Source organism: Festucalex cinctus, chromosome 9, assembly GCF_051991245.1.
Source record: "Festucalex cinctus isolate MCC-2025b chromosome 9, RoL_Fcin_1.0, whole genome shotgun sequence".
Classification (NCBI taxonomy): domain Eukaryota; kingdom Metazoa; phylum Chordata; class Actinopteri; order Syngnathiformes; family Syngnathidae; genus Festucalex; species Festucalex cinctus.
The window spans coordinates 8,678,066-8,697,115 of record NC_135419.1 but is presented as its reverse complement, the minus strand read 5'-3'; the positions used below and the strand labels follow the sequence as shown (position 1 = coordinate 8,697,115).

The following is a 19,050-nucleotide window of genomic DNA, read 5'->3' as shown; positions in this document are numbered from 1 at the left end:
TCCATGCATTCTCATAGTGTTTATCCTCACTCGGGTCGCAGGTGTGCTGGAGCCTATTGTAGGTGGCAGCCCTGATGCTTAACACCAGGACCAAAAAAAAAAACAATCACAATTTCTTACAAAACATTTCTGACGTGTGAGTGTATGAAGAGACTCTTTTGTAATAAAGGGCTATATAAATAAATATGACTTGATTTGGGGGTTTTAAAATGTATTTTTGTTGGGCAATGCCAAATTGAATGAATTGAATTGAGTTACAAATTCCCGCCCGGAGGTGCTTTCCAAGTTAAAAAATAAAAATAAAAAATCTTTCAAAACAAAAAATCCTGGCTGATATGAGACTCGTGCATGCCTTAAGTCATGCGCCTGCATGTGTTGTCTCTTGTGTCCCCAGAAAAACATAAATAGTCACAAACGTGCCCGACTCTGACTCATGGGAGGTCAAACAAGCCCCCGAGAGATGCACAAACACTTTGAATGAGAAGTCACGGGATGCCACGCGAATCACAAACACGATGAATAGAATTGAAAATGATTTTTTGCACCACAGGCGTTTCAGGCCTGACTGTCCAGTAATAGATGAATGCAGCCTGTCATCACTATTTTAGTACACTATTAAGTCTGGTTCTGATCATTTTTTTCTCACTGATTCAGGTTTTATTTATTTTTTCCTTGTTAAAAAAAATAGTGACCACCCCTGCACAAACCCCCCACCCCGCCTCCGGCCCAGTCTGAGGTGGGAGTAACAAGTTGGCCGCCCTATGACTTCAACGGCTTGCACTGGCGTGTATGGGCTATCGACTTTCCAGTCATATATACAGGTCAGTGGTCTGCAACAAGTCACTTGGAGTTCAGAGGTAAAAAAAACAAACAAAAAAAAACATAATAATAATAATAATAAAAATAAGAAGGTGGTCGAGTGGTTAGCACGTCCGCCTCCCAGTTCTGAGGACTCTGGTTCGAGTCCAGGCTCCGGCCTTCCTGGGTGGAGTTTGCATGTTCTCCCCGTGCCCGCGTGGGTCTTCTCCGGGTACTCCGGTCTCCTCCCACATTCCAAAGACATGCATGGCAGGTTAATTGGGCGCTCTGAATTGTCCCTAGGTGTGCTTGTGAGTGTGGATGGTTGTTCGTCTCTGTGTGCCCTGCGATTGGCTGGCTACCAGTCCAGGGTGTCCCCTGCCTACTGCCCAGAGCCAGCTGAGATAGGCGACAGCACCCCCCGCGACCCTTGTGAGGAATAAGCGGTCAAGAAAATGGATGGATGGATACAAATAAGAATAATAAATTACTCTGAAAAACAGAAGTTGGTGCTATGTTTTTTGGGAATTTTTTTTCTGTATTTTCTGTTTTTCTGGAATAATTTATTTTTCTGTTTTTGTTTTGTTGTTGTTGTTGTTGTTTTTTTTAATTTATTTATTTATTTATTTATTTTATGTTTCCCCCCGTGTTTTTCTAAGTAATATTTTCTCCTGTTTTTCAGAATATTTCTTCCCTGTTTTTCTGAATATTTTTTTATGGGAAAAAAAATGTGTAAAACAGAAAAAAATAAATATTCAGAAAAACAGAAACAAAAAAATACTAATTTACAAAATTTGTCAGAAAAAGATATTTATTTATTTTTTTCTCCCCAAGTGATTGCAATATGCTTCTGTAGGGGTTGGATATAACATATTATTGTTAAGAACATTTTTGACTTGCCCTCCCCTTTAAATTTACTAAATGTAAACACGAGTAAAAAAAAAAAAAAAAAAAAACATTCTATTGAAGTTTTCCCCCAGCTGCTTTTGTACAGTTATCAGATCAGATTATTTTTTTTAACTTAAGGGCATGTTGAGAACAGCAAGGCATTGGTTTGTGGTTGCAGCCCCTGCACATGCTCTATTTCAACATTTTGTATTGATGCCTTTGTGTCTGCCTTGTATTTTTCCCCCCCTCCATCAAGACAGTCGCCCAATGATGGGCTGAGGAAATGAATGGTGGGTCTATTCTTAGAGGCAGGGAAGGAGGGCAAACCAAAAGTAAGCAAGGGAGAGGAGAGGGAGAGCGTGTCTGGGGAGGGAAAGCAAGGGGGAGGGGGGGCGTGCAGAAGATAAATCTGCATTCTGCCTCTGCCTCTGGTCAGAGACAGCAGCAGCCACAGAGCACGCGCAAGGAGAAGCGCCATCAGCCAGCATCTCACCTGATAAACAAACACTCGGCTATAGAGGGAAGGCGCCACATTGACATTTGAGCTTGCCACTTTACAAAAGGAAAGATCAGCCAAGAGCGCCTGCGAGCAGGTGAGTGTCAAAACAACTGCAAAAATTCAATTACATAATCATTATTACTTGTAATGCATGAAGAGAAGATACATAGTCTATTGTATGCTTGGAAAGAGAGCTGCACTGGTACCACTTTAAGTCACGTTTAACTGTAGGTGTGTTCTAAATTTAGCACTGTGCTACACCTTGGAGGAGATTGGGAGAGGCTGGCATCTTGGTTTAGCTTGCTCTATTTTTGGATTGAGGTGCAGACGAAAATATAATGTGGGTTACACTGGGTTAAGATGGGAATGCATCGACTCAAATCATTCGGATGTATTAACATACTTTCATTTGTTTACATGGCATCTGATATGATATACAGTATTACAAGAATCAAACCAGACATTTGACTGAAATTTAATAGATGTGCTTGTTTTAAAAACACCAGCCAATGAAGAGTTATGTCAAAATTGTGTCGGTGGTGGAACATGTCTGCTACATAATCACTGCATGAGAACAACGTTAGCTGAGATTTTCTAACCTTTGAAAATTACATAATTAATTACAGAGAAAGCTCACGGCACCAAGTTTATTTTAGTTAACTAAAACTAATGAGAAAAAAAACTAAAATTAAAAAAAAAAATGTGTTTATGAAATCAAATAAAAACGAAAATGCTTTTTTTTTTAAAAAAAAAAGAAAAGAAAACTAATTGAAACTACATTTTACGTTTACAAAAATAACTAAAACTAACTATAATTATAGCAAGAATGTCCTTCGTTTTGGTAATTAATGATTTTAAATCTGATATTCAAGTATTGAACGTATGTCACACATAAGTGATGTCATCTAGCAGTAGCCAATAGAAAAGCACCTTCAGATGACGTTGCTCCCATAGTGATTTTTTAATATTGCGCACAAGTAATACACATTTAAATACATAAATAAATAAAAAACTAAAGCTAATACTGAAACTAACTAAAACTAAACTAAAACAAAGCATTTTTTAAATAACTAAAACTAATAAAAACTAACAGAACCATCCTGCAAACTAATTAAAACTAACTTAAAAAAAAATACATAAAATATAACTAAAATGAAAAATTCCAAACTATAATAACCCTCTGCGATTGGCTGGCAACCAGTCCAGGGTGTCCCCCGCCTACTGCCCAGAGCCAGCTGAGATAGGCACCAGCACCCCCCTGCGACCCTTGTGAGGAATAAGCGGTCAAGAAAATGGATGGATGGATATAATAACCCTGCACGGCACACAACCAAATAATAATGTCACATAGTGTACTACAATCAGAAAAAAAAAAAAAGATGATTGCATGCCTCCATGTTACTGACATAGATTGATGAAGAAAAATATGTTGTTTGTAGTAAATAAAGATTAATTACTTGAAATTGTAGAATTCCCTGAAGCCCTGTTTGTTTATTATTGTGGTTGTAGTGGTAAAACGACACTGTAATATTTGTGTTGCCTTATATGCACATTATACACATGAGGGAAGATTATTATCAAGATGGTCCAAAGGTCACACCACAACATTAGTGAGCTTCAGTGAAAGTGAATTCACAACAAACAGATCCCAGTTGATGTTTATGTTCACTACACTGGCTGCATGTGTATTAGTTTTGGCAATAAACATTTCACCTTCCCCCTCACTACGCTCTCCCTCAGCTATGCGGCCACGATCCAAACTGCTCTCCAAAGGAGGATTGCAACTGCCCACAATCAGCGAGGGCACCGAGGAGACACTGAGAGATTTGAACGAGGCAAACACGCAATGTGTCGCTGACCAGATCTCCTCCGATGACTACCTCCTCTCCATCTGCCACCTGGCGCACCCCACATTCCCCACCGGTGAGGTTTCACCCGGTGCACAACAGTTGGACGGGGTGCACAAGAGGATGCGGTCCTCGACGTTCCAGCAGAGACAAAAAGGTGTTCAGCAGGTAGAGCGCAATGAAGTATCGGGCAGCTCGGACCCCCTGGAGTATCTTTACGGGCATCACAACAACCTTTTGACTTGTCAGTCAAGATCCAGGGCATACCCACACGATGGAAGCGAATGGGAGAGGCCAATTCGCTCAAGAGCTCACAGCATGCCCCACACTGCAAGTCCTGGTCTCCCACGGCAACGCAAGAGCAGCTGCCCAGAGATACACGGCAACACTGGCACGACCGTTTCGAGCGTCTCCGTAAAACACGACCGACCCACGCTGACGGCCGAGAAGGGAAGTGTGGCAGACAGCAAGGTAGACGGGGAGGGGGTGAACCCAAACAAGAGGCACTCGATGGTCTCACAGTGGATCTCTGACTGCAGGTCAGCTTGGAGGGAGGGACGAATGCGAGCCTGCATGCTCCCCGCCATCACTGAGATATAGAACCGTCAATCAGAAAAATTCAGTAGAAACACACTTTTAAGATGTTCCCACCAAGCAGTGCACAGTTCAGCTCAGAATGGTACAAAATAAAAAGGTAAAACAAGTCCTAATTTAGTGTGGCGAAAATCAAGTTAGCATTTAGCATTAGCCACTTTACACTTAGCATCCGCTACTTGCATTAGCTAGCAATAGCTACTAACATAATCACATTTTTTAATGGTTCCAAAACTGGACTCCATACCATCTATTTTATTGTCTTCTCAATTACTTTTGTTTTGAACTATCATTAATGTTTGACAATCAACTGTAAGTTAGCTTCAGTTTAGCTAAATTGAGCTATGACTAAACTGTAAAGTTTACATAGCTTTACTGGCTTTCCTGCACTGTTTAGCCTACCGGTACCTACCTCTTCTTCCCAATTTTATCCAAAACATAATTTTTAAACCCAAACAGAATAATCTTTGGAACTGTTACGTGTCTGCATATTGAAACAATATGTGCTGTAAATGCTTAATGCAGTGACATTTGCACAGCGTGTTTGCCAGGTTTGCATGGTGTCCACTAAAAACACTCAGGTTAACTGAAGACTCCAGATAGGTGCCCTGTGATTGGCTGCCAACCAGTCCAGGGTGTAGGCCGCCTCTTGCCAAGTCAGGACAAGCAGCCTACCCACACTGCAGAAAATGGGCGGATTAAATTTTCTGAACTGTGCTGCTTGGTAGAAACACGATGTAATATTGGCATTAGGAGACGTGTACACGTATTTCAGGTAGGCCTAAATGTTGAACTACTTTGTCGTGATTATTCATCTTTAACCCATGCCATCATTTAATATACAATTGTTGTTCTGTCAAAAAATTAAAAATTACAAAATCTGCAAAATCGTTTTATACTTCCCACTGTCTTGTGACGTGATAATTCACAAATAAAATATTGTTTTATACTCTCATTCAAAGTGGGTGATGTGTTGTCTGTGTGCTCTGATTTGGATTTTCTTTTTCTTTTCTTTTTTTGTAAGCCTATGGAAAATGAACTCTTGTGACAGGCTGTATCGGTGCCAAGAGCTGGCGTTTCTATGGCAACTAGTGTGGGTTCCAGCTCTGGTAAACACGTGTGAAGAAATAAGCGGTGGAGTGGTGGTGGCAAACTGTCAACACTGAACCTACGCATGCATTATGCATGTTGTTTTTGATGCATTCAGACTGTGTTGTAAGTGAAAATGCAAACATGCGCTGAAAAAAGAAAACATTTGTTTGTAGATCAATTCAAAACGATCCTCTAAGTACTCGACTGGATTTTTTTTTTTTTTTTTTTTATCCGAGAAGGTTGAGACAGAAACATTTCAACCAAATGTATTCTGGGATGTGATATTACTATTAAACACCAGGGGGCAGGCTGTCATCAGGGTGTGGAAGTACGGTTCAGCCTCAGTTTACTTGTGGCAATCGCGGAATATGGCAAAAACATTCACATTTACACCTATCGGCAATTTCATTTACACTCTTCAATCAACCTGAGAATGTACCTCTTTGTCTTTTAGAATGACTGATAGGAATGAATTTTCTTTCATTCATTCAATTCAACCCATTACATGATTAGTTTTTTCTTTTTTTCCAAAATGCTCCTTAATATATTCAGAGATTGTTGTAATGAAAAATAAAACACAATCTCTTGAAACTTAGACAGAAAAGTCCTAAAATGGTTCTACTAGGAGGAAAGAAGTTACTTTGTGACCTTTGGAAGTTTTGAATCAGATCAAATTGCTATGACATGTGGGGTCCCTCAAGGGTCGGTCTTTGGACTCCTTTTGTTCAGTCTGTATGTTACTTTGGGTAAATTCTTTAGGCGCCCAGGCCAATAAAACATTGATAACAGCATTGTCCACCTTCTTGTGGCTGGTTTAACAATCAGGAACTAGAAATTAGAGGAATAGAAAATTTCCATTAATTCCATGCAAGGAAAAATGCAATGTTGGAATATACGTCTTTCTTTACATTTTTCATTTTGTGTTAGAGCACTGTATCCTATAACATGTCGGACATTGATGACAGCTGAGTCATAATTCGTCATTTATGTCATACGTCTGCCGCCGATTGTTTCATATTTCATCTCCTGTTTTATCTGTATCCAAATGGCGTTTGCTCTGTCTTTTTGGCCAAGTCAATCACACTAGACCTATAGAGCGCACCATGTGACATTTGGCACTGAGTCGCATGGGAAGACTGGTAAAAAAAAAAAAAAAAAAATGCTTTATTGACCATCAGAGTCTGAAAGAAGTTTTATTTTTAGAATCAGGTGCATCCGCTTGTGCCAGTACACTTACTGTAACTCGCTCATCATTTGATGCGGTAATAAACGAGCAAGCCCACAAGCTGGCAAAAATTAGTGAAGCCAAAAAGGGGGGAATGGTGATGTTTACGAGTCACAGGCTAGATGCAAATATTGCAAGCAAATGAAAGCTTCTTTTTTTTTTCACTGTAGACTATTTTAATCTGTTCCAGCAATTTTGCTCATCTAAAAATAAAATGTTCGCTCTACTTTCTAAGATCTGTATAAGGTCCAAAAATATCTACCTGTAAATCAAAGCTCAAATGTTGCTCTCTTGTCTGGTATTCGTTTTCTGATGTCAAATCAAAAATGTTTTCAGTCTCCAAAAAAATAAAAATAAATAATAATAATAATAATAATAATAATAATAATAATAATAAATACATACATACATACATACATACATAAATAAATAAAATGAGATTGGTCTATAGATAGAATATATAGGGTCACCAAAAAAGACCACACCAGACTCTAAACTTAGTTTACATGTTTTCACAGTAAGTATTCTGATTATTTGCTTGGTTAAATAAGAAGATTGCCAGACAAGCTGTTCCCGCACATTCAAGCAAATCATCAGTAGCTACCAACGTGAAAATATTTTTGCGAATTAATAGATCACTTTTCAAGTCAAGTGAGAAGTGCAACCGCAAAAGTCTTGTCTGTACAGGAAGATACTGCTGACGCTATTAGTTCCTGTGGTTTCGTTCCTCGCTGGGGGTCACAATTGTTGGTTTTATGCTTCTCAGAGATTCCAAACGCCCCCTCTGTGTGAGAAAGAGGAAATACAAAGGTCGTTTTAAACATTCCCCTCACCTCCCACGTGGCATGCTTTCCAATAAACGTGAACGTCAAGCAACTCCTAGTAAGTGAGAACCACAAAGTCAAGCCTTGTTGGTTTCCGCGCCACAGTGGAGCTGCCGTCTCTACTTCCCCCCTCTCATAATAGAGGAACAAGCCATGTAATATTCAAATACATGAAATATTCAGCCAGAATGAGTGCAGTCTGGATGTCAGAAAGGCAGTTCATCCAAGGTGACAAGTTGCTTTTTGCATATGGGCACGATTCTAAAATTAAAAGTTTAATTTGAAAGGCTCTTCCCCACAATTATGAAGCCGTAGAGAAAAATTGTTTCATAACTGCAAGCACATTGTGATTTTCACAATGCAAAAATCTATTCCTAATTTAAAACTAATATTGTTACTAATAGTGATGTATGCTAGCTGTACGTAACAACTGACTGCCAACCAGTCCAGGGTGGGATAGGCTCCATCTCACCCATGACCATAACCAGGATAAACTGTTGAGAAAATGGGTGTCGGGATTAAAAATAAATATTAAAGGTGGAATTTGCACTTTTCTACTAGCTAGAACAAGGTTTAGAATTAGCCACTTGGATCATTTTTGGCTATGTCAATTAATGTGCATTCTAATTAAAAAAATAAAATAAATAACATGGTGCCAGCTGGTACTAGTTAGCCCCCAAGGACAACATGAGTAGCCCATGGTTGACCCATGATGGGTCAGTTCTTAAAATAGCTCACCAGCAATGGAACACTGAATTACAAAGAAGAATTAAAACAGAAGATGCACGTTAATGTTTATTTATGTATTTATTTAAATTTAACATAGTAAAAATATTCTATTTTGTTTAAAAATAAAATGGATTGTGTTTAATGGAAAAAAATTTTTTTATTTGTACCAAATATTTTTAAAAAGACATTTTGATGTGCAATTTTAATACTGTGTTACCGCAATGGAAAACACTTTGAATGGTCTGCCCACTCCATAGTCACCCATCAAATGGAAATCAAAGCAATACATGTCACCCCTCTACGTTCATTTTCGCCAGATGGAATGATAATATTAATCATTCGTATGCTTCAAAGTGCACATACAACAGGTTTTTGTTTCATCATCCAACACTTTCTTTTCTGCTACTTCTTGAGTAGGCAGGGAAAGAAAATGAGACTTAGATGGAGACAAAACAAAAGTCCTGAATGAGATTTCCCCTTTATCCAGAAAAGGGACGTACAAGTGAAACTGTTGTTATGCCATTCCTTTATTTGAAATGAAGCATTTCCACTTATGGCTGTGCCCTGCTTGGGAACCAGTGGCACAATAGTTTTTTGGGGGTTTTTTTGTGTTTTTTTTTAGCATTTATGTGTTGTCATGTGACTTAATATGCCCAGTTTTTCCAGAATCAGTAGCTGCACCTCAAACTATATTAGCATAGGACTAGAATAAGAGGTTAGGAAAATGGATGGATGGAGATTTCAAAAAAGCGCTGGACCTCGGCTTTGATTGAAAAGAAGTGACTGTATGGAACCGAAGATAGATAGATAGATAGATAGATAGATAGAAGTGGGCGTAATTGGTGTTTTGTTTCCTTGTGGTTTGGAAGTTTCACTTTCCATGCACAAAATCCCCCTTGAAATACAGGAAGGCTGTGTGGTGTGTGCAAGTATAAAAGGAGGCACCCAGTGGCATTTTCATTCAGGCAGTCTTTTCAGCTCCTCATCTTCACCTCAGCTTATCCTTGACCCAACAGAGGACCAGCCATGTGCTCGATCAAAGTTATTTTTCTGCTGGCTGCCGCCATTTACGTGTGTGCAGCTCAACGTAAGTTTTTATTTTTGTTGTTCGTTATTTCAGATTGCAGCTGGTGGTGTGATCAGAACTATTGTGAAACAGTTTACAAAAATACTAAGCTTTGATAAATCACTAATTTTGCTTTTGTCTTCCCCCTCTAGTTAATAAATCACAGAGTTGTCTGTGTAAAGATGACGAGAAGTCATTTGTCTCAAAGTTTGGAATAAAAGACGTCACGATACACCCAAAAAGCGCCTTCTGCAACAAAGTGGAGATAATGTAAGAGTTTATCAAAGTTTGGAATGGGGTATTACTATGCGCAACAAGGAAGGACTTTGTTTTAGCTATAAAATGCTGTATACATAAAAAAATGAGAAAAGGATCCTGGATGGAGTCTGGCTATAGTATTGATAACAGATGTAAAGTCAAAAATATGTATTATTTAAAATGTTTCTCACTTGTATTACATATTTTCACAGCGTCCGCACAAAAAATGGCTCACATTTCTGCTTGAAGCCGAAAGCAGTGGCCCGTGTCCTCGCAAACCTCTCGTGAGTATTTTAGGTAATCATCTCAGCAAAACATGAAAAATCAGAGGGATGCCAAAATTAGATCTAAAAAGTGACGCCGTTGTTGAATTGTGTCTATTTGTGTCCTTTACGTCGTATGTTCAGGGGGAGTAAGACCACTTCCAGCTCAGATGCCACTGTGGCCAGTACCAGTTCCAGTCCAAGCAGCAGCTACATGAAAAACATCTGAAAAGCTTCAACTTAAAAAAAACAAAACAAAAAAAACAAAAACAAAAAAAAAACAGATGACTGCTGACGTTAAACAAATGTACCGCAAATGTGAATTGTTTCAATGCTATTTTTTTTCTGTCACATTTCCGTTGCTACTTATAGAAACATAATAGTTGTGTACATATATGTACTGTATTTTATAATACATTAATATTATTTTTGTTCTATGAATTAGATAATGGAATGACTTTTTTTTAATAAAAAAAAAAAGGGGAAAAAAAGCTGTGTTTAGAATCATTCACTCATTCCTTACTCCCTAACCACTACAAAGTAGAGAATTTCTGACTTTTCTTTGGCAAATGGTCAGTATTCTCACCCTGATTCAAAATTGGCTCTGGTAAACAATGAGATAATTGTCTCCCAAGAGCCCCCCTGTATTGTTTCTGCCACCACACAGAAACTCTTTTTTTTCTACGTTTGTCTATCACCAAAACAGAACACCTCCAACATGGCTGTCAAGGGCATGGGGATAACATCTACAGTATTTCAGAACATTACAAAAGCAGGAACTCACAATATAGGGTACTAATTAGTGGATAGGGACTGGAATGAGTCCAAATACAGTCATCCCATCCATCCATTTTCTGAACCGCTTGCTCCCCACAGGGGTCGCGGGGGGTGCTGGAGCCTATCCCAGGTGGCAGTAGGCAGGGTATACACCCTGAACTGGTTGCCAGCTAATCAAATACAGTCAAAGAACTATTTTTTTATTCTTCTTAATAATAATAATAATAATAATAATCATACATACATACATACATACATACATACATACATACATAGCCTACATACATTTTATTTGTATTGCACTTTATATTTTTGCCTGAGAGAAGACCTTTTGTCTCTTGCAACAGTACCACCTGGTGCTTCAAGGCTGACAATGCAAAAAAACAAAAAACAAAAAAAAACCTTAAAGCGCTAATCATGTGACGTCATGAAGAATTGGGCTTGTTTACATCGTCCCTGACAGCTCATCCATTTGCTACGAAGCTAGGCTAGGCTAAAAGTTTCGAGTTCCGAGTGTTGCCTTCACTGACAATGCGTCACGGCAAACTCTGTGACCTCGCCGGGCATGGCCAAAAGTCATGGACGAGCAAACTAACTACTGTACTGTTTGTTCTCTCGCTCGGTCGAACGTGACATGAGCCATGTCATATTTCAAGACCTGTGGGGCTACTGGTAGGTTCGGATGAGTGAATTGTGAATGCATTATAATTGTGCACGCTATACGCTTTGCTAGGCTCACGTAAAGTATTACAAGTTAATATTTGCCTGATTTGCCTGCTCTTTATCGCATTTAATAATATGGCTTGAGCGATGTTTTTGTTTGTTTGTTTGTTTTTAACTTACTGTCAGCTGACAAGTCACGTGTCAGCTAACCAGTCTAGATAAACACTGGAATATATTTTAGCACCTCAGCTCACCTAAAAAAAAGGCATTGATGAAAACCATGTACTGTACTGTATACTGTGTATGAATTGTATATCCTTGGGAAATACTACATTACATTATCTTGCACATTATATTGAACAAAATAACCTACTAATAAACTACTTCTTACATAACTATAGATTTAGAAATTGAGAAGGTGGATATCCATAATTGCATATTTTTATTGAATGAAATTACATTAACACACAAAGAAAATGCATATTTAAAAAAATAAAAAATAAATACAGAACTTGAAGTTCACTGTGAGTTCAATTTGTGCCATCTGGTAACAGGCTTAATCATGAGGTGGACTCTAGAATATCAAATATGTGAATGACGTAAATTGTCACTCGACTCTCTCTCTCTCTCTCTCTCTCTCTCTCTCTCTCTCTCTCTCTCTCTCTCTCTCTCTCTCTCTCTCTCTCTCTCTCTCTCTCTCTCTTCCCCCCCGGCTCTATTTGAGGCGAGCCAGAAATTTGACACCACACAGAGTGCGCCGTCAGACAAGCAAGTCTGTTTGTTGTGTTTCTTAAATGACCTAAAAAGCCAATGAAAGCTGTTTTAGTAATCAACTGAACTTGTACATGTGCCTTCACCTTGAGCAGAATTGACATCTCGCCGAGGTTTAAACGAGCAAATCTGGACCTGACGCGAAACGGACTCAGCAGAGAGACCGGTGGCGAGCCCCTCTGACCCAGTGGCGGAATGGCCTCAAGACAGGGAGACGTGCCAGGTAGCATGAGGAATGAATGCACTGATTGATCATGAATTACATCAAAAATATTGGACAATTGGTATTTACTGGAATGAGTAGTGGCAGCATATTGGACAAGTGGTAAACACAAATGTCTCACAGTTCTGTGTGGATTTTGCATGTTTTCCACGTACTTGCATGGGCTTTCTTTGGGTACTCTGACTTCCTCAAACATTGTAAAAACATTAATTGAAAGTATGAGTATGAATAGAGGTTTGTGAGTATGCGCCCTGTGATTTGCTGGAAAAGTCCAGCGTGCTGCCACCCATAGCCAAATTGAAAGGCCCCAATGCTCATCATAGAAATTGAGGCATTTCGTACATCTATGACATTGATAAAGATTTGATGCAAAATACTGGACAATTTGTATTTACTTTTGATATTGGCAAACATATTAGTTTTCCATGCTGTGCCTTATGAAATGGTTTGACCAATGACCATGGCTAGAAATATTTTATGTGTGGATTTCACTATTTTGTTCACATCCATGAATCAGCTCTAGAATCTGGATCATCATCCGGACTCTTCGGCGCACTGTCATTTCCGATTGGACTGACCCGACTGACTGACGAGCAAATGGATGTCCCGATAGGCTCCCCACCTGAGGACTTTGCAGTTAACATCTGGGCAGACCCCATCATCCCAAGTCACAGGTTTCGGAAGACCGTAGAGGTGCTTTACAATTCTGTTTGCTCTTCCCAATTTAAGCAGTGTTTGCTATGCATGTTTTATAGTGGTGCCTTGAGATACCAGTGAGTTTTTCCAGGTACAGTTGATCTTTGCTTTTGACTTGCACATTCTTCAAAAGACTTAATGCAACTCCCAGTTGTAGTTTACTCTAAACCTAAATATAAAACAAACAGAATTACATGTTGCGTATTCAAAACAACTACATAACTTGGTCTTAAAGCATATTAGCTGTTAATGCTAACACATAACGGGAAATAACAGGCTAGCAAATGGCATTTATGTAACAGTGTTATAAAATACATACTGTAGGCGTATATATTTATCCTGAGTAAATAAATGACTGATATTACACCGTATTACTGTATAAGTCACTTATAGTAGTTGTGAAACTCTTCCTTGTTCGTGTCTCAAAGATTGTTCTAAACTCCCCCAGTGGCCAAGTCGCACACACCAGAGGACGCTGCAAGGAATTAATCATGATACACAAACGGTTTAATTCATAACATCCATTTATGTTATTATTACTATTTGTTTTAAGTCCTACTTTCCTTATTAAAAACACATTGCTAACATTTTTGTTGTTTCTTTGGGTGTCTGAAATAGATGATTGGCATTTGTGTACATTTTAACAGGATTTAGTTACAAGCACAGTCATGGGACAAATTAAACTTGTAAATCAAGGCACCACTGCACTTTGAAACCACTGGTGATCTTGTATCAAAGGTTTTGTGTATGCTGGTGCACATTTAATTTGCTTATGTAACTGCAACTAGGAAAGTGAGAGGAGTGGAAAGATGATGACCGAAGGACTGGAGCCAGCCAAGTCCCCAATCCCTGTTGTGAAAGACAAAGTCAGCTCTTTCATGAGCTCTCTTATCACTAGTAAGTGGCATGTCTTTTCTTGCAACTACACTTCAAACTTCATTGTAAATATGTGTTTGTTTACAAACATAAAGTACTTATTCAAAGTGTGTACATTTACAAAATACAAAGGGTCCTCCGTTTATGACATTTGAGGTTCCAAACGGCGTCCGGTGTTGATAATACGCTGTCATGCGGCATCCGAAGTCATGCTCAGTTATCACCTTGATGTCGTCCTTTTGATTGTCATGCAAAAACAGAATATTTATGACCATGGCTTTGTTATTGTGTTAACATAGTTTAGAGAGACTACACTAGTGTTCCCATGTAAATACAAACTTAGTTATACGTCCCCACCAACGGATCTCCGTCATGATAGACGAACCACCTTAAATGTAACTTTCAATGGTGTTGAACTTTTTTTTTTTTTTTTTTATTCTACAATATAAACACGATTATAATCCAACGGAGCAATTCTCTAAATCTCAATAGTGTCCCACCATTGTTACACGGGCTCCCTCTAGTGGTACGTAAAGAATTACTGCGTAAATACAGTTCAGTTTATTTCACTTTTTTTTTTAGGACAAAACATGTACATTTAATCTTTCAGAGACTAAGCTAGCTATCATATGTCCGCCTTTTCACAGAGCAGACCCAAGAGAACCTCCAAAGTTTTGAGCACCAGGCAGGGCTGACCGACACTGGGTATACCCCCCGCAAGGGTCTGTCTGCTGAGGAGACGCGCTTTCGCCGTCTTGCTGACGGCACACAACTAGTGAGTATGACTACTAAAATGACGACTAAAATGAGCTAACCTGAAAAAAAAAAAAAGACAAAAAAAAATAATAAAATAAAATAAACCTCAGTTTGATGGACACTGACAGATTGATTACATTAAATGCATGTTAGTTTTGATATAGACATGTACTATACACTAAGTTTTTAGAATAATTTTATATATTATTTAATAATAAAATGTACATTAGGAGCAAAATTACACTCAGATCCAAGTGAGATTCTGCTTACACCAGAGCAAAATGGCAACACTAAATTCTTAAGTACCTCTATGCAAATCTTACACAGCTCTTGCAATAAAGCTTATTTGAAATTTGAAACATAAAACTTTTTTTTTTTTTAAAGCTGTGTCTCAGAGGAATTTGGCCATCACACTGCTCCAACAATTTACGTGGCAAGTTTCTCTCGAAACGAGATTTCTTGACAAATTCTAAAAAATTAAATAAAATAAATATTTTGCATTAAAAATGTATTATAGAATAATTGTTCCCGATTACTGTTTATTAACCAATTATTGTTGCAATTGTTTAGTAGTTTAAAAAATGGCCAAACAACAACGCCATATATTATTTCTATTATTGACATACAATCAGAATTAAGTGTACATTGTTTTACTGTAAATGGGTGGAGACTCGAGTAACAGCAAGCAAAAAAAAAGTCTTGGTAAACACATTATGAAACACTTGTACTGGCCACGTCGCTATGGGCAACCCCTAATATAACACAATCCCTTTATAAGCTCACGTCGCAGCACCACCAAGAGGCCCATTACGTGCGTTTGTGTCGTTGCTCCTTTGAATTATGGACAAAATGAAGAAGGCCAACGTCAGGGAACGTCAAAGAAACATCATTATAAAAAGGTAGGCCCAAACCGATCTCTTAATCCCAGCGAGGAGAGGATTTTGTGGACCCCGGAATCAGGCCGCACCGTAGTCTTCGGTGCTAACTGACGTTAGCATGGAGACTACACAGCGTCTAAATCAACAATTTGTCAGGATGTGTCATTTTTTCTGTAATTCAGGAGTCAGCCTGGGGGATATTGTCGAGTAAGTCATGCAGTTTGGAAACATTTTGCTATGTACAGTTGATATGTAGCACGATTAGCTTGCTTTGTACCAGTAGCATGTTGCTATGCGGAAAAAAACGGCTAAGCTAAATAACGTTGATATCACTTTCTCATCACATAATCGCAGATTTAAAAAAATCCCTTTATGTAGAATAAAGGTAGTCGTGTTAGAATTGACAATCCTTGTTAGTGATAGGTCGCTTGTGCTACCGGAATGAAAAATCGGCATATTTTTATTTAACGGCTGCCAACCGGTTCGTAACATGTAAAATGTAAATAAAACTAAAGTTGCTGCTTCCCATTCCGTTATCACATAAGTTTTCAAAATGTGTGATCACGTATTTGTGGAAAATCAGCTACATCGACGTATGTGTGAAGTAAAGGCGTCAATGCAATTCTAATCCACCATAGTAAACTAACCAGTTCTAAATTAATACAGTTGTCACTTACACTTGATCTGCTTTCTATATAAGTTTTCATTTTCAAAGGGAACATGCTTGGTACATGCTCGAGTCGTCAACATTCCGCCCACTCCACAGAGCAGATGATTGGTCCGGAGAGTTTTAACGCCCTGTTGTTATCAGCTTGTCAGAAGTTTAGGAAAATAACTTGATGACCCCTTTGTATTGCGTATTTGTTTTGGCGTGGAGCAATGTTTTGCGTTACAGAAAGTCTGTCCCAAATTCTGGATGTCATTGCTTGTAACATCTACTATCCTTTATTCCTAATAGATTTTTTTTTTTTTTTATCAAAAATAATTTCTCAGTTGACTAAATCTTAAGTGTATTTGATGATTAAAGGGATTTTTGCTTTTTCTGTCTTGCAGAAGCTGAGAATGTCAATCGGGGACGACAGGCTTACAACATCAGCACAATCCACTCCAAGTGGAACCCCCTGCGTCACCCCCTCGGTCACCCCTTCTGTCACCCCCTGCGTCAGTCCCCTCGCATCACCTGCTCTCAGTCGCAAGTAGGCTGCACGTTGTTCACATTGCGTCCCATTGACGGACCGCGCGTTTTGTGTCTAAAATTGGCGCGCTCCTTCAATGATCTGTCACAGTCGCGTATTCACAGCTCACACTGCGTCTTTGGCGGGATTGCAGGAGCTGGTTCCAGCGGAGTCCTGCTCTCTTTCTCACGCCGTTAGAAGCCAACAGTCCTGACCACACAGCAGACATGGGTGGAAACCAAGGAGGAGAAGACAGGTGGAGTTTCTTTGGAACTCGCTCAGTGGTACAGAAGTCCCCCACTCACCCAGGCACTGAACCCAACACAGGTGAGGGACTCGAGTGTGAGGGTGCATGACGCGAACACTTCGACATTGAAGATGCTGTACATTTGTGCATTTTGAAATGGCTCAATGCACATGTCGGCTTGAATTATTTGGGGAAAAGATGTGATTTTTCTGATAGATACTGCGATTTCGATTTGATTCAGGAATTTCTTCAAATCATGCTTTAGTGCAATTATTACTGCGTACAGTAATATTTACATGACTGAACATATACTACTGAAAACAGAAGGTAGTACTCTAATAATGCACTCCTTTTTTCCAAGGCTTTTAAATGGTTCGATAAAGCAATTTTCACTTTCTTTGACAAGGATTAGTAGTATGAGGCTAGATGAGGGAGAATCTGATAATGCGCCACTTTAATTGTTAAACTTGGAAACAACTTTAGTGATGCACATCCACCAGTAGATGATGTCATTGCCCAATTTTATATGAAATAAATAGTTTGAGTCTATAGGAGTAATGGCTGCATTTTTTGCAACCTACATTTTTCTACTGTCAATTAATTATAAAAGAACAGGACGAGGCAACAAGAGAGTCTGCTCTGTCAGTTGCGGTGACATAATTAAAGTGAATGTCTTCCTCCTCAAATGACAAATAGAATTGCTGAAAATGCCCAATGTGACGTTTGTAACATAAGATCTTTGACACTAGAGGGTGCAATTTCACAACAAAAGAATAGTTTCATTTTGTCCACTTGAAATTAGGTTGACATTTGTGACATCACAGCCCTTATTATGTCCGTCTTCTTCACAGGCTTTTCACTTCAGTCCTACTTTGGCCTGCATAAGTCCTCCACCGTTGGAGGCACCGGCGGCCAGGACAGCCTCACTGTGGGGGACGCTGTCAGCTTCATCCCCCCTAAAATTGAAATTTCTGACGTGGACCCCAAGCAGGCGCCCCCACGGCCACACAAACTCAAACCCCGGGACATGAATGTCTTAACGCCGTCGAGCTTCTGACCAGACGCACAACTTCTCTATCCCCTCAAGTCATGTGCTTCCCTGCCTTCCTTCGTCCCCTAGGCAGACCCCTCCCCACCCAAAAAAAATAATAGATATGACTGTGCTGTTACTACTTCCAGTGGACTGCAGTCTTGCATTCTACTCCATTCCTTCCAAATGACAGGATCAAATATGTGAAATAGCATTCAATACAAGCTTATTGTCATAAATGTACAATAACTTATTTTGGTAGAATGATGCATTGGTGTGCATCAACACGTTGTCAAGGGTTCTTTGTCAGTCATGGCATGAGATTGAAGTTGTCAAGCTTTTCTTTTTCATTGTGCAGCCACACATACTAATTTCAGTTTTGTTCAATTTTGTTTTGTGCCTATGCCTGCAGCAGTGTTTTTCTTTTTTTCTAAATATTTGGCTTTGTTTTTATGTCAAGTGCAACTGCTGACCTAAACATTTCTATTTAAGAGTACAACTTTTCATGGTAACACTATTCACATAGTTCATGCTCTAAATATGTGGTGTATGGAATTTTCTTTTGTATAGGCTCGCAATATAACTCGTTAAAACATTGTGGTTTTACATTCAATTTTGTATATATTTTGTCAAAACAATCTACCGGCCCTTAAAGTTTTATTTGAAATGATGAGTTAGTTTAAGTAATTGCACAAAGGAGATTGTACATCCTAATTGCACGTGTAAATAAATCTATACAAACACTTCATGTCATTTAGTACTTGTGGCATTCAGTTCATGTAGCAGTGTAAAGTGAACAGATGGTTTTCAAAATACCAGGGTACTGTAGTTTGACTTTTTTGCTTTTGTGTGTGTGTGAAATGCGGGCCTAAAAA

General features: G+C 38.9%; 3 protein-coding genes across 4 annotated transcripts; all 3 read left to right on the top strand.

The window, feature by feature from the left end:
• Positions 1 to 2,110: 2,110 nt before the first annotated feature.
• On the top strand, positions 2,111 to 5,581 carry LOC144025863 (uncharacterized). 2 transcript variants are annotated; one of them, XM_077532237.1, is made up of 3 exons: positions 2,111 to 2,279; positions 3,926 to 4,200; positions 4,282 to 5,581. In XM_077532237.1, the coding sequence occupies exons 2-3, from the start codon at positions 3,928 to 3,930 to the stop codon at positions 4,630 to 4,632; spliced, it is 624 nt and encodes a 207-aa protein (XP_077388363.1). In that variant the 5' UTR covers positions 2,111 to 2,279; positions 3,926 to 3,927; the 3' UTR covers positions 4,633 to 5,581. The 2 variants fall into 2 exon arrangements, with proteins under 2 accessions (XP_077388363.1, XP_077388362.1); XM_077532236.1 differs by having other exon boundaries at positions 3,926 to 5,581.
• A 3,857-nt stretch (positions 5,582 to 9,438) lies between these two features.
• Positions 9,439 to 10,552, top strand: LOC144026290 (uncharacterized). Its single transcript, XM_077532878.1, has 4 exons — positions 9,439 to 9,583; positions 9,715 to 9,832; positions 10,033 to 10,104; positions 10,228 to 10,552. Exons 1-4 carry the CDS (start codon positions 9,523 to 9,525, stop codon positions 10,310 to 10,312), a joined length of 336 nt encoding a protein of 111 aa, XP_077389004.1. The 5' UTR covers positions 9,439 to 9,522; the 3' UTR covers positions 10,313 to 10,552.
• A 1,710-nt stretch (positions 10,553 to 12,262) lies between these two features.
• On the top strand, positions 12,263 to 18,923 carry LOC144026209 (putative monooxygenase p33MONOX). Its single transcript, XM_077532799.1, has 7 exons — positions 12,263 to 12,517; positions 13,035 to 13,210; positions 14,002 to 14,110; positions 14,737 to 14,864; positions 16,777 to 16,919; positions 17,053 to 17,225; positions 17,997 to 18,923. The coding sequence occupies exons 1-7, from the start codon at positions 12,490 to 12,492 to the stop codon at positions 18,200 to 18,202; spliced, it is 963 nt and encodes a 320-aa protein (XP_077388925.1). The 5' UTR covers positions 12,263 to 12,489; the 3' UTR covers positions 18,203 to 18,923.
• Positions 18,924 to 19,050: the final 127 nt, after the last annotated feature.

Bases quoted from the DNA above. Each gene is read 5' to 3' on its own strand.
- LOC144025863 (XM_077532236.1), top strand. From the start codon at position 3,928: ATGCGGCCACGATCCAAACTGCTCTCCAAAGGAGGATTGCAACTGCCC.
- LOC144026290 (XM_077532878.1), top strand. From the start codon at position 9,523: ATGTGCTCGATCAAAGTTATTTTTCTGCTGGCTGCCGCCATTTACGTG. The intron at 9,833-10,032 runs GTAAGAGTTTAT...ATATTTTCACAG, and splicing joins TGCAACAAAGTGGAGATAAT to CGTCCGCACAAAAAATGGCT. The intron at 10,105-10,227 runs GTGAGTATTTTA...TCGTATGTTCAG, and splicing joins CGTGTCCTCGCAAACCTCTC to GGGGAGTAAGACCACTTCCA.
- LOC144026209 (XM_077532799.1), top strand. From the start codon at position 12,490: ATGGCCTCAAGACAGGGAGACGTGCCAG. The intron at 12,518-13,034 runs GTAGCATGAGGA...TCCATGAATCAG, and splicing joins AAGACAGGGAGACGTGCCAG to CTCTAGAATCTGGATCATCA. The intron at 14,111-14,736 runs GTAAGTGGCATG...GCCTTTTCACAG, and splicing joins CATGAGCTCTCTTATCACTA to AGCAGACCCAAGAGAACCTC.